This window comes from Scyliorhinus torazame, chromosome 7 (genome assembly GCF_047496885.1).
Source record: "Scyliorhinus torazame isolate Kashiwa2021f chromosome 7, sScyTor2.1, whole genome shotgun sequence".
NCBI classification, from domain to species: Eukaryota; Metazoa; Chordata; class Chondrichthyes; order Carcharhiniformes; family Scyliorhinidae; genus Scyliorhinus; species Scyliorhinus torazame.
Genome location: NC_092713.1, coordinates 200,094,758 through 200,109,787, shown reverse-complemented (window position 1 = coordinate 200,109,787; position 15,030 = coordinate 200,094,758). Strand labels below are relative to the sequence as shown.

At 45.6% G+C, this 15,030-nt stretch overlaps 1 protein-coding gene across 1 annotated transcript in view; it reads left to right on the top strand.

Moving 5' to 3' along the window:
* The first annotated feature begins 20 nt into the window (after positions 1–20).
* hspa9 (heat shock protein 9) overlaps positions 21–15,030 on the top strand; it is a 40,213-nt gene continuing 25,203 nt past the window's right edge. The window contains exons 1-3 of the mRNA XM_072511937.1: positions 21–278; positions 5,733–5,791; positions 6,988–7,075. Coding sequence (XP_072368038.1) covers positions 228–278; positions 5,733–5,791; positions 6,988–7,075 — 198 coding nt within the window. The 5' untranslated portion in view covers positions 21–227. The remainder of the gene's footprint in view (positions 279–5,732; positions 5,792–6,987; positions 7,076–15,030) is intronic.

Sequence of the window (15,030 nt, the reverse complement as noted above, 5' to 3'; positions counted from 1 at the left end):
CGGCAGCGCCGGCCCAGAGTCCCCACCCGGAGCCGCGAGCGGCAGCGCCGGCCCAGAGTCCCCACCCGGAGCCGCGAGCGGCAGCGCCGGCCCAGAGTCCCTATCCGAGAGACTGCGCCGACTCAGAGTACCCACCCGGAGCCGAATCCCGAGCGGACCGCCTCTGCCCGGCCCCGGAGCCGCACGGACCTCATTGCGCACGGACCACCTAGCAACCCGCCATCGCCATGTTCTACCTGGTGTGCTCGGCCTCTCGGCGCCTGGCCGCCGCCGGTAGGGTAAGTGAGGAGAGAGACGGGGGATTGCTGCCGCCTGGGGAGGGGAGTGGCTTGAGGGTGATGTTAGAGAGTGTGAACACCGAAACCCCCGGGCTGGAGGCCAGGCCTGCCTGTTGTTCCGGCCTGGTATCCTCTCGATGGAGGCGGTGGATCCCGGGCCCCAGAGCCTCGCTGACCTTCAGCATGTTCCTCGGATGGGAGACTCCGGGGTGCGGGCGGGGCTCACAGCTCCTGGCCCCACACCTGTTTCGCTGCTGTCTTCAATCCGGTGAAATTCCATATGGAACGGCAAGATTCCGGCCTCATTCCTCCCGGTGGTACAGAACCCCCCCTCCCAATAGTGGGATCCGAAAAGTTAAATTATGAGGTCGGTTTGTATAAACCTGATTTCATAGAATCCGTACAGTGGAGATGGAGGCCATTTGGCCCATCGAGCCTGCACCGACTATTTGAAAGACCGCCGGATAAAAGCAAATTACTGCTGATGCTGGAATCTGAAACCAAAAGAGAAAATGCTGAAAAGTCTTAGCAGGTCTGGCAGTATCTGTAAAGAGAGAAAAGAGTTAACGTTTGGAGTCCAGATGACCCAACTTTGACAAAGGGTCATCTGGACTCAGAACTTTAGCTCTTTTCTCTCCTTACAGATACTGCCAGATCTGCTGAGATTTTACAGCAGTTTCTCTTTTCATTTGAAAGAGCATCCTACGCAGACCCAATCCCCACCCTATCCCAGTAACCCCATCCAACCTTTGGACACATAGTGCTGATTTAGCATAGCCAATCCACCTAACCTGCACATCTTTGGACTGTTGGAGGAAACTGGAGCACCCTTGGAAACCCACAAAGACACTGGGAGAATGTGCAAACGCCTCACAGACTGTCACCCAAGGCTAGAATTGAACCCTGGCACAAGCAGCAGTGCCAACCACTCCACTGTGCCACCATGCCATCCAATGGGAGAATAGGAGATTGAATAGCGATTTACAAGAGGTACTTAAAAATAAATACAAAACTATTTTTTCTGGTGGGAGAATCCAGGTCAAGGAACAATAGTTTTAACATTTATAGCCAGACGATTTTGTCTGAAATCAGGAAGCATTTCGTTATCCAGGGGTGTGTAAATCTGGAACTCGCAATCCCCTGCCCCCCAGAAGCTGAGCATTCTGGCCGTCAGTTGACTGAGGTCATTGTTAAGTCAGGATACCGAGCAACGTGCAACAAAAGTTGGGAATCTGATGTAACAGACTTGAGGGCTCGAAGATCTACTCTCATTCATAAATTCCTCATGTATTAGTATGGCACCTCTTTACCTCCCGGAAGTTGGGTTCAAACGTGGCCCACACTAAAGTGTTACGTCTATTGCTTAATTGTTTAGGTCCAAACTGAAGTGAATTTGAGTAGATCCATCTTTTGATCCTTGTTGGCACAGTTTATAAAAAAAAACACAATTAGGCAATCGCTGCGACTAAATTGACAATTGCACAGGCGAAGGCAGCTATTTACATTGTTGTGGACTTGAGTCTCAGGTGCACATGTTCAAAATTTGCAGTTTTTAAAATTTATAGGGACGTATGCATTATTGGCAAGGCCAGCATTTGTTGTCCACCCCTAATTGCCCTTGAACTGAGTGGCTTGCTAGGTCATTTCAGGGGGCAGTTTCATGTCAACTACATTGCTGTGGGTCTGCATTCATATGTAGGGCAGACAGGGTGAGGATGACAGATATCCTAAAGGGCATTAGTGCACCACATGGGCTTTTACAACAATCCCTGACAGCTTCGTCATCATGGCAGAGACTAACTTTTCAATCTCAGATTTTTAGTAAGTCAATTTAAATTCCACCAGCTGCCATGGTGGTTTTATTTTTAAACCCATGTCCCCGAGCATTAGCCTAGATCTCTGGATTACTAGTCCAGAGACATGACCGCTATGCCATCATCTTTTCCCCATGACCTTGATTGATGCAAGGCACTAACATGGATTGACGATTGGCTGTCAGGCAGAAGGCAGAGAGTTGGGACAAAAGGTTATTTTTCGGAATGGCAACCGGTGACGAGTGGTGTCCCGCAGGGTTCAGTGTTGGGGCCACAGCTGTTCTCTTTATATATTAACAATCTAGATGATGGGACTGGGGGCATTCTGGCTAAGTTTGCCGATGATACAAAGATAGGTGGAGGGGCAGGTAGTATTGAGGAGGTGGGGAGGCTGCAGAAAGATTTAGACAGTTTAGGAGAGTGGTCCAAGAAATGGCTGATGAAATTCAACTTGGACAAGTGCGAGGAAAAAAGAATAGAGGCATGGACTATTTTCTAAACGGTGACAAAATTCATAATGCTGAAGTGCAAAGGGACTTGGGGAGTCCTAGTCCAGGATTCTCTAAAGGTAAACTTGCAGGTTGAGTCCGTAATTAAGAAAGCAAATGCAATGTTGTCATTTATCTCAAGAGGCTTGGAATATAAAAGCAGGGATGTACTTCTGAAGCTTTATAAAGCATTAGTTAGGCCCCATTTAGAATACTGTGAGCAATTTTGGGCCCCGCACCTCAGGAAGGACATACTGGCACTGGAGCGGGTCCAGCGGAGATTCACACAGATGATCCCAGGAATGGTAGGCCTAACATACGATGAACGTCTGAGGATCCTGGGATTATATTCATTGGAGTTTAGGAGGTTGAGAGGAGATCTAATAGAAACTTACAAGATAATGAATGGCTTAGATAGGGTGGACATAGGGAAGTTGTTTCCATTAGCAGGGGAGACTAGGACCCGGGGGCACAGTCTTAGAATAAAAGTGAGTCACTTTAGAACAGAGATGAGGAGACATTTCTTCAGCCAGAGAGTGGTGGGTCTGTGGAATTCATTGCCACAGAGGGCGGTGGAGGCCGGGACGTTGAGTGTCTTTAAGACAGAAGTTGATAAATTCTTGATTTCTCGAGTAATTAAGGGCTATGGAGAGAGAGCGGGCAAATGGAGTTGAAATCAGCCATGATTGAATGGTGGCGTGGACTCGATGGGCCGAATGGCCTTCCGCTCCTATGTCTTATGGATGCGCTCTCCTATGTCATTCTCAGCCTTAAAGACAGCCACCTCGCTGCCTTCTGCCACCTCGCTCTTCTTTAGCTGAGTGGGTCTGCCCTCATTTGCTTTCACTCCTATCTGTTCAATCGTAGCTAGGGTATCCTCGTAAAAGTTTATTGTGCATGTTGAAGCCAGATGGGCTATATTGCCAGATCTATGGATGAGCTGTTCAATTAGTCTTACTCCTATTTTCCCACAGCCCCTCACATTTTTGTAGTTTGTAAATATCCAGTTTTTTTCAGAGGTTATGAATCAAACTGCTTTCCTGACCCTTTCAGATAGTGCATTACTAATCCTCATAACTCACTGCATTAAAAAAAAAACTCACCTACACTCTGGTTCTTTTGCCAATTAACATAAAACTCCGTCTTATGATCACTGGTGAAACCATTTTCTCTCAATCCTAATCATTTTAAGCACCTTTATTAAATCTCCCCTTAACTTATGCTCTAAGGATAAAATTCCAACTTCTTGAATTTCTCCATTGAACTGAGGTCTCTCAGTATTGACATCACTTTGATTGATCTGATCTGCACTCCCAGAGTTCTGACATCCTCCTTAAAATGTGATGGCCAGAATTGGTCAAGTGTCCCATTTGTATAAAGCCAAGTGTCCCATTTTTAACCATCTTGTCCTTCCACCTGCAAATTCATGTCAACCCTCTGGTCCCTCTCGAGGCTCCCTTTTAAAATGGAATGATTTGGTTGATGTCGCATCTCTTCCTCCCAAAATTCTGCTGTAACACATTTCTCCACTAATAATTTCTCTTGTCCTAGGCCACAGAACTCTTAAGCCCCCAAAACATATCAGCCTTTGAACCCTACAAAGTCCACTGCTTCGCTCCAGATTCCAATTATTTATCCAGGCTGAGCTTCTGATTTCATCATAAAAAATCATTTGCCTTCTTCTCTATCTCCTGTAGCTACCTCCTCCTTGGTCCACGTCACCAAACCCTAGCCCTGACCTGAATATTCCAATAGTCTCCTGATTACACTTTACATCCTGCATCAATTTCCACGAATCCATCTCCCTGCCCCCAGCATCTCTAAGGAAAGCTACTTCAACTAGTGGTTAATCAATGACTAGAGTATGTAAATTTTAAACATTCAATAAGCAATGGAAGAAGTAAGTTTTTTTTTGTTTGTTTTGGAGGCAGTTGTTACGATTGAGATGACCCAAAACTGCTGGAAGCAGATTTGAGAAAGGAAGTAGATAAACATTTTGGTAAAATAAAAATTGGGAAGAGTGAGGAAATGCAAATGCATGAATAGCTCTTTCGGAGAGCTAGCCTGGATATGCCTGAGAATGATTTCTGTCTCCAGGATATATTGCCTACAATTCTGGAGTTGTGATATTGAATTTTAAAGATGAAGAAGCTCCATGCTTTTTTGAGATGCTCCAAGATGTCTGCTTTTTCTAGCTCACTAATCGGGTACTATAACTTAAAATACTCTCTCCATCCTCTATGCAATTAGGATGTGGATAATGTGTCTGCTTAATGATGGGGCCGAGCTAAAGTGGAATGGAGTTAGCAAAGCTGCTATACTGGTGGCTTCATATTGTTGCCTGGCAAAATAACATTTTCTGGAGTCCAAATGGTAGTTAAATTGATGATCTTAATTTGCATTAATTGCAGTTATGCTGTAACTAGTATGAAGCCATATTGGTGAGGGAGGTGGTCTGGCAATGTATAGCCTGGCAATGTTATACTACATTTATCGTTCATGTCATAGACTGCAGAATAACTGTTCTCCCAAGTATTTTGGGGTCGCTTTTTGAAGACAGGCAGTCCTCGACTTTATAACGAATGGTACTCGCAACGTTTAGAAATTGACACCCTGTTTTGACTTTACAAACCTGCGTCAGTGAGCACGTTCAAACATTCATATGTGCGCATCAGTGTTCTGCGTCACCTATCTTGACTCAAAACACACAGTTGCTGTTCCAGTGCATTTTTACTTGGTGAATCTTTGTGTTTTCAAACTGTTTCTTAAAATTGACTTATTGCTCTATTACATTTTAATGCTTGATTAAGTACAAAATTCTGGGTTATTTTGGTGAAAATAGGGTGTCAGATCTTGGATCAGGAACTAATCCCAGATTTATAACATTATTATGGGAAAATTCGTTCCGATTTGTGCCGCTTTGACTTAAGATGAAGTTTTTTGAAGAATCAAGTTTTGTAAGTCTGGGAATGTCTGTAATTCATTAGTTGCTCCTTTGCAACCTGGTTACAGCAGTATCATCGGGCACAAAATGAATGGTGAAATTTGTGGTTTAATCCACCACCCTTACTAGAAAGGCTTAATTAGTCTGCAATAAAAAGAAAAAGTGCAAATGATGGAAAAGTGTTAACACCAAGATATTTATTTTGCAGGGTCATTGGAACGGACTGAGCCAGGATGTACTTCGATCGTTGGCAAGACGCAATTATGCGTGAGTTTTATTGCAATTATCTTGCTACTGCCTTCTCGTGACTAGTGCTTTTAGAAGCTTAGTGACATTTTGTAATTCTAGTTTAATGTTACATTTATTCTCATAAATTTAAAACAGTGTTGAACAGATTTTGGCCGTGGTGGTGAATGTTTATTTCTTGGTTATGAGTGAGCGTGCGCAATAGTATCCTTGTGCTTCAGCCACTAATCTTTGGTCACCAACTTGTAGCCTGTTTGGTGATATCAAGAAAGTGATGTCCTCTTTAAGTATAGACATTCTGAGTAATTTTGAAATTTAAATGTTTGTGGGTCTGGATGACTCCAAAACGGTGCTTAAAATCCACTCCAGATTTGTAAATCATCCAAACTTGAAAGAGCTGAAGCTTCCAAGATTTTGTACGTTGGGTGAGGAGGGCGAAGGAAGATGATCAGGGCTCTCTCATTTTGTGTCAATGTTGGTCATGCCTGTTTGTAACTTTGTAGTCTGCCTTTGTGTGCACATTGGGGTGTCATTATTCAGCTTTTTCAGCCATATGTTATTTTTTAATGCTTTAGATTTTACTCAAACTCCAAATGATTGGATCTTTTAATGTGTATGTTTGCAAAGTCGGCACTTGTAGCCCATCCGTAGGTGCCCTGACAGGGTAATGAACCACCATATTGAGCCGCTGGCACTTTTTTTTCTAAATATCTTAGACCACTCAAAGGGACATGCAAGAACCAATCACCTTGGTGAATGACTAGATTCATATGTAGGCCAGGCTGGGTAAGGACAGCAGGTTTTCTTCCGTATAGAATTTCTGAATACAAAAGGAAGTTTTACAGAAATCTGACTTGCTCCATGGTCACATTCAATGACGATCAACATTTTATCTCTATACTTATTTTGAAAAAACAAATAAAGTTCTCAAAATTGCCATGTAATTTGAATTTACGTTATTTGGATTATTAGTCCTGTAATGTATCAGTATGATCATGATACTATCTGCAGTAGTGTATCTTAATTTGACGCCACCTGTGTTATTAAGTGTCTGGAAGATGATCTTCAACTGTAATTGCGTATGGTCAATTCTCATTCATAACTGGACATCAGTTTACTAACTACTTCAAGTTATGGTTTAGAATGAATCTTGTGTTATAACCATTAAATAATTCAATGCAAGTTCAGGTCAATATTTGTGCTTTTGTATTTCTCAGGTCTGAAGCTATTAAGGGTGCTGTTATTGGAATTGATCTGGGCACCACCAATTCCTGTGTTGCAGTGATGGAAGGCAAGCAAGCAAAGGTGGGTTGTTCTAGCTAATCTACACCCTCGGAAGTGAAGCACTGGATATACTCAGCAGACGGCACTAGTTACAATGAAAGATCATCGGTCTGAAATGTTACCTCTGGTTCTTTCTCAACAGATTCTGCCAGATTTGCTGAGTATTTCTAGAATGTTCTGTTTTTCTAATCGAGCATGCCATAGGTTTTGTGGACGAAGGGTTGATAAGGCCATGGGGGGAAGTTGAGGAAATCTAGAATGAAACATGGGGAGAGCTATGAATTGAAAAAAGATGGAAGAAACAAGGGTTTGAATCTAGAGTGGAGGATGTAGCAGAAATGCCAGAAATTTGTTGAGTAGGTGACTACCTTTTCTCAAACCAGAGAATGGCCTTTGCCACTCCCTGCTGCAGCAAAGCATTGCATTTACCTCAATTCTCTGCATAAATAGCCATTCCTAATTAATAGCTTTAAATCAATAATTTCTTGTAACCACCAGAGGCATTTTCCTTCACCTATTTACAATTCTCCATAAGTTTAAGCTATTAGATCTCATTTCAGTTTTCTTCTTGTGAAAATAGTCCCAGTATCTTGTGTTTCATGATTGTGGTTGCACACTCTGTCGTCATCATCCTGGTGAATTTTATTTTACTTTACAATTTGAATACCCACTTTCAAAGGTGCCTAAATCAGCACCAAGTACTCTAATAGTAGCCTAACTATCACCATCTATAGATCTGACATTACCTCTTATTCTGATAGTCTTGAGTCCTTATTTCTAAACTCAAATGCTATTGGTTTTAAGTTTGTGATCTCTTTGAGATTTCAGGGAATTCAAACTCCTAGATCTCTGTTCAACCCTGCCATTGGGTTCATGCATTTGCCCATTCCTCCTTTCCCCATGTTAAGTTGTATCAACTTTTCTTCTGGTAAGCTAACCTATTGTTATCTCTTTGAAATCTTTTGTAGGGCATCTTGATGTTTACCAGCTCCGACACTTTTCCCAATTCCCCTAGCCTATTACAGATAACCAGGCGGTTAAATAGTAAATAAAGGAGAGAAACGGTCCAGCCAGTCCAGTTTAATGTTTATGCTCCACTTAAGCCTCCCATCTTTTCGCATCTAAATATACCATTGTAATTCTATTTCTTTTCCCTCCGATGTTTGTCTAGCTTTCCCTTAAATGTGTCTATACTATTCAGTTAAACCACTCCTTGAAGTAGTAATTTCTTTATTCTGTCAACACTTTGTGTTCCCCAAACCTTCGCCTCATGTGGCCCCACTTTACCTCCGATGTTGTCTGCTCCCAGAGTGAAATTGAGGATGGGGTTAAAAACTGTTAGAACATAGAAAAATACAGCACAGAACAGGCCCGTTGGCCCACGGTGTTGTGCTGAACCTTTGTCCTAGATTAATCATAGATTATCATAGAACTTACAGTGCAGAAGGAGGCCGTTCGGCCGATCGAGTCCGCACTGGCTCTTGGAAAGAGCACCCTACCCAAGGTCAACACCTCCACCCTATCCCCACAACCCAGTAACCCCACCCAACACTAAGGGCAATTTTGGACACTTGAGGGCAATTTATCATGGCCAATCCACCTAACCACATTTTTGGACTGTGGGAGGAAACCGGAGCACCCAGAGAAACCCACGCACACACGGGGAGGATGTGCAGACACCGCACAGACAGTGACCCAAGCCGGAATCGAACCTGGGACCCTGGAGCTGTGAAGCAATTGTGCTATCCACAATGCTACCGTGCTGCCCTTAAAGAACAAATTAATCTACACTATAATCATTCTACCGTAATCCATGTACCTATCCAATAGCTGCTTGAAGGTCCCTAATGTTTCTGACTCAACTACTTCCACAGGCAGTGCATTCCATGCCCCCGCTACTCTCTGGGTAAAGAATCTACCTCTGACATCCCCCCTATATTTTCCACCATTCACCTTATCCCCTTGTAATAGTTTGTTCCACACGGGGAAAAAGTCTCTGACTGTCTACTCTATCTATTCCCTGATCATCTTATAAACCTCTATCAAGTCGCTCCTCATCCTTCTCCGTTCTAATGAGAAAAGGCCTAGCACCCTCAACCTTTCCTCGTAAGACCTACTCTCCATTCCAGGCAACATCCTGGTAAACCTCCTTTGCACCTTTTCCAAAGCTTCCACATCCTTCCTAAAATGAGGCGACCAGAACTGTACACAGTACTCCCAAATGTAGCCGTACCAAGGTTTTGTACAGCTGCATCATCACCTCACGGCTCTTAAATTCAATCCCTCTGTTAATGAACGCTAGCACACCATAGGCCGCCTTCACAGCTCTATCCACTTGAGTGGCAACTTTCAAAGATGTATGAACATAGACCCCAAGATCTCTCTGCTCCTCCACATTGCCAAGAACCCTACCGTTAACCAATTGTTCCCGGTGATCGCTCATCAATATGTAGATGGTTGTTAGTTTCAGTGCTGTCTGGGTTCCTGCAAGTTCTGACATACAGGAATCTTTGCACCTGCTTGTTTTTCCTGCGTTTGACTGAATTTCCCTGCATTCTTAGCGGATCTCCATTTTACGTCGGGAAGTGGCCAACCCAGGTTGCTACACTTCCACCCCTCTGCCTGAGGTGCGAGTGGGAACATACAGGGGCCTTTTGCTGCAGGCCCCATCCTGGGGTGAAGGCCCTGCTGCCAGCCTTCTGTCCTCCCACCCACTGCCTGAGGTGGGAGTGGGACCACCTGGGGCTGCGGCAAAATACTTTATTTCGGGCCCCTGCAGGGCTGAAGAGCCTGTCTTTCTACCACCTGTGGCGAGAGTGGGGCAGCTTTGAACATTACCTTGGGCCCCTCCAGGGCTGAAGAACGCTGCCCCACTGCTCTGCAGCGCCTTCCCTTGTGGCACCTGTGCTTAAGGTGTCACGTCCCTACCTCCTTTCCCCTTTCATTGTTTTACGCACGGCCAGGCCGTACCAGGGATGGGCATGGCCAGCACCTCTGGGGCATCCTCCACTCTGCCAGGGGCAGGGCGGCCAAGCACTTACTGGGGGTGAAGTGCTATGCCCATCGCACCATGATCATCGAGCCGCGCACCCGTGCGATGGCAGGGGTTGTCGGCCCTTCGGCCATCGTAGCCCCCTCCCGGATGTACGGCAAGGCCGTGTTTTCCTGCGGGCCGAGCAGGCGGTCCACCGGGCCCTGGAAAGGGGGCTCACGGTGGGCGGGACACATGTGGCGGTGGACCCGCTGGAGGCCACCGCCGAGGGTGTCGTTCTTTCAAACGTTCCACCCTACCTTCCCACTGAGCTGCTCCTCCCCCATCTCAACCTACTGGGGAAGGTCAGGTCCGGGGTGGCACCGCTGACGCTCGGCCTTCGGGACCCCTCCCTCCGCCATGTATTCTACTTCCGGGCGACAGGTTTTTATCCGCCTAACCCGGGAGGAGGTCACCGAGGGAGGTTTTGTGGTCACGCACCAAGGGGAGGGCCACAAGGTATTTTGGTCGGCGGACGGCATGCGGTGCCATGCCTGTAGAGGGCTGGGGCATATTCGCCGGAACTGCCCCACCCTAACGGCCGCCGCCAACACCATCTCCACGGTGGCTGCGGCTGGCACTGCCCCCCTCTCTACCACCTCATCATCTGCCCAGCAGCCGGCCCCCGATTACACCACGGCTGCTGGCAGGGGGGAGAGGGAGCCTCCGCTAGACCAGAGGCAGCCCAAAAAAGGCAAAAAAGAAGACTGCACGGTGGTCGGAAAGGACCCATTCACTCCTTGGCCCAATCACGGGTACTGACCCCTTGCCCGTTTCAATCAATTCCAAGGCCACAGCCTCACCTTGTGTTACCGCCGCCTCACAACAACATGAGGGGCCCGGAGAGACCACCACACGGGCTCCAGGGAGTGGTGGGGAGCCTGTGTTTGGCCCCGAGCTGGAGGCTGCACACTTTCCACCTCTTTGCCGTCGCCCGGACATGCCTTGGCGTGCATCGTTGCTGTCCGGCGGCAGTGGTCCCCACTGGAGGTCCCTCTACGGAGGTGTCCTCCCCATAAAACTAGGGGACCTGGGGTGGAGGGTGTTGTGCATGGTAGTGGCATGCAATTATCGCTTAAATCACTTCACGGCTCTGCCAGAGACCTGCCACCTTTGCGGCCTGGTGGAGACCGTGGAGCACGTTTATGTTGTCTGTCCTAAGCTGCACTCCCTTTTTGGTTTCTTGACAACGTTGTTGTTGAGGTTTTCTTTGCACTTCAGCCCCACGCTCCTGATCTACGGGCATCCGGTGCGGAGGGGGGCAGGAAAGGCGGAGGACCTCCTCGTGAACTTGCTCTTGGGCCTGGCCAAACTTGCCATTTATTGGTCCAGGCAGCGGGCGACCGAGGGGGTTGTCCAGCCTGACTGTCTGCCCATCTTCCGCGGCCTCGTTCGTGGCCGGGTGTCCCTGGAGCAGGAGCATACGGTGTCCACGGGCACACTAGAGGCCTTCCGTGCTCGGTGGGCACCGCAGGGGTTGGATTGCCTTATCAACCCCAATTCTCACGCTTTAATTTGACGGGTTTGTGATAAGTTTTTGTTTCCTTTCTCGTTCTTTTTGGACTGTGCTCCACTCGTTGTTTTGGGGCACTCCCCACTTTTGTTTCATCCATCAGTTCCTTTATGTTCTTTTCCTTGGTTTTCACACCCAGCATCACGCCAGTGTCAGTGGCGGATGCTGGCCTAATCCTGCACGTGTAGATAAACGTGCAGGTCATAAATTCTCAAAATACACAGAAAAACCAAAAAATTTAAAAAGGCATAAACACATAGAAAAATATTTCCCTATTTGTTAAATTAGAGTAGTAAGACCATATAAAAGGTCTAAACCAAACAGCAACTTTTAAGTTAATTAACTAAATAAAAGAAAGACTAGACTTTAGATAAAAATGAACCCTTAAACTCCCTCAGTCCCCAAACTCACTCTTGCACTCAAATGCACCAAATTCAGCACTCCGTGCAAAACCCAGTGTTGAAAAAAGCAAAGACCTACCATTTTACGGACTGTTTGCAGCAGCAACAGACCTCCGAGAAGAGAGGGTAAAGCTAGGTACACCAACAAAAGAAAACGTTGAAAGGGACCTCAGCTTTTGACATAGGCATAGGATTTACAGTGCAGAAGGAGGCCATTCGGCCCATCAAGTTTGCACGGGCTCTTGGGAGGAACCCCACACCTCCACCCTATCCCAGTAACCCCACGTAACCTTTTTTGGACACTGAGGGCAATTTAGCATGGCCTAGCCACCTAACCTGCACATCTTTGGACTGGAACGAAACCGGAGCACCCGGAGGAAACCCGCGCAGACACTGAGAACGTGCAGACTCCGCACAGATAGTGACCCAAGTCGAGAATCGATCCTGGGACCCTGGCGCTGTTAAGCAACCGTGCTAATCGCTGTGCCACCGAGCTGTCAAAATTGTTTAAGCTGCACGTCTGCCGTTTCTACCTCCGAGCTTATAACCCACTGTCTGGGAACCCCTGCTTTGGGTAAAAAAAATTGCTATTGAATTTATCTCTGGACTTGACTATTATGTATTGATGAGTTGTGCAACTTTCAACAAGAGAAAATATTCTCCCTTGCATCTACTTTATTCGTATCAATCCCATTAATACATTTTCAACACCTATTAGGCCACTCCTCAAATCTTAAAGAGAAAAGAGATCCCGCCATCTGTTGATTCCTTCCTGATGTGTATATCCACACCGTATTATCGTTGTAAATCTTCTCTACCCTCTCCAGTGCCTCTATTATTTTTGCAGTATTGCGTCCAGAGCTGCTTAGCATTCTTATATGATCTTGCCAAGGTTTGTTGCAGATATAGCATAACGTCCCACAGAATAGAACACTGGGGTCTAGTCTTTATTCACTTTGCACGTCTAACCAACGACTGTACTTTGAGCCGATTCTTATTTTCACAGGTGAGTTTCCAATTAATTTCCAATAACTACAATCAGCCCCCAGATTATAGTGCCCCATTAATGTCACCAAGTTTCAGCTTTTTTTACTTGCCACGCCAAAGTCCAAATAATCTATTTGTGTCGGTATCAAAAGCATATAAGCACTGGCCATTGTAATGTGACCTCCAGCTCATCTCTAATATGAATAATACCTATTAATGCCAACGCTTGTTTTCCTGCCACTCATCTAGCTTTCATACTATGATGCATAGTTTTGTATTGAGCCTCCTGCGAGAACCATATTGATCAAATGTTCCCCCCGTAATGTAAATGTCGTTTCCCCCCCCCCCCCCCCCAATATTGTACTGTCATGTTATCTATCCAACCATAGAGTCTCAAAGTTTTTACAGCACGGAAGGAGGCCCATTGTGTCCACGCTGACCATCTATTTATTCTGATCCCATGTTCCAGCCCTTGGATGCTATGGCATTTCACGTGCTCATCTAAATACTTCTTAAATGTTGTGAGGATTCTTACCTCTACCACCCTTTCAGGCAGTGAGTTCCAGATTCCAACCACCCTCCAATCCCCGCTAAACCTCCTGACCTTACCATAAATCTATGTTCCCTAGTTATTGACCCCTCCACCAAGGGGAAAATGTTCTTCCTGTCCACCTTACCTTTGCCCCTCATAATTTTATACACCTCCATCAGGTTCGCCCTCTGCTCCAAGGAAAACAACCCAGGTTATCCAGTCTCTTTTGATAGCTGAAACACTCCAGCCATCCTGGTGACTCTCCTCTGCATCGTCTCTAGAGCAATCACTTCCTTCCTTTTATCAAAAAATATGTTAAGTAGGTGACCTATGATTAGCTTCAAACCTGTTCTGCCGCTTATTGATTAGCATATACATTTCTAAATGCGTGCTCATTTTGTCTTGAATTATGGATTTATGGAGTGGAAGGTGGATGGTAGCGGAGTTGGTTGCCAATGGAGAAAATAAGTTTAAAATTGGTCCTGCTCTTTAGAATTGCCATACAATGTACATTGAAGCTTGCATTGTGCAGACTTGAGGCTGCAGAAGATGCTGGTTGTTTAGTGGGAAGTGGCAGGCATAAGAGACTTTAAATGTTTGGTAATTGAATGTGGATGCAAGGCATTCAGGCAGGAAATCAACCAAAACATTGGTATCTTTGCAGATGGAGGGCTAGAGAATTGGATACATTGTGTTGGTGAGGGTGTCAGTATAGGAGTTTTGATGTGGGAAATATATAAATGAATGAGTTGGAGAGGTCTGTCAGAAATTAGTCTGACATGAAGAAAGAGAGACCAAGAAAAGTACTATTAAAAAATGCAAAGATGGAAGCTGGAATTCCAGTGAGTAAGACTTGTACAAGGCATAGACATGCATTTCTTTTCTCTCTGTTCAATTCCTGGAATATCAGTAAATGGTTTGTTTAACATTTCTTGTTGTACAAGGACCTCAGTTGTTGGCATGTTTTGGTGATGCCACATTTTGGTTCTCTATGCAAATGGTGTTTTAACGATGGATGTATCATTGTTTGCAGACAAAAGCTGTTTCACTCCATAAATTTAAGCATTGGTTGAAAATGTTAATGCTCAGAGCAATCCTTAATGTTTCAGAGCTAGGCAAAACTTGCATTCAGACTATGTCTGTACATTGTTTGTCAGTTTATGAATTATAGTTGGTTCTTAAACAGAATAGAACATTTTAAAACATTTTCCAATTAAGGAGCAATTTAGTGTGGTCAATCCACCTACCCTGCACATCTTTGGGTTGTGGGGGTGAGACCCATGCAGACGAGGGGAGAATTTGCAAACTCCACACGGACAGTGACCTGGGGACACGATCAAACCCAGGTCCTAGGCGCCGTGGCAGTGGGGCGGGATTGAACCAGGCTCCTCGGCACCATGATGCAACAGTGCTAACCACTGTGCCACCCTCTAAATGGAAAAAAATAATCTACGCAACCTAGTGTCTGCTATGATAAACATTTGCTTGCTTTGTTGAACTGTTTGTCTTGCT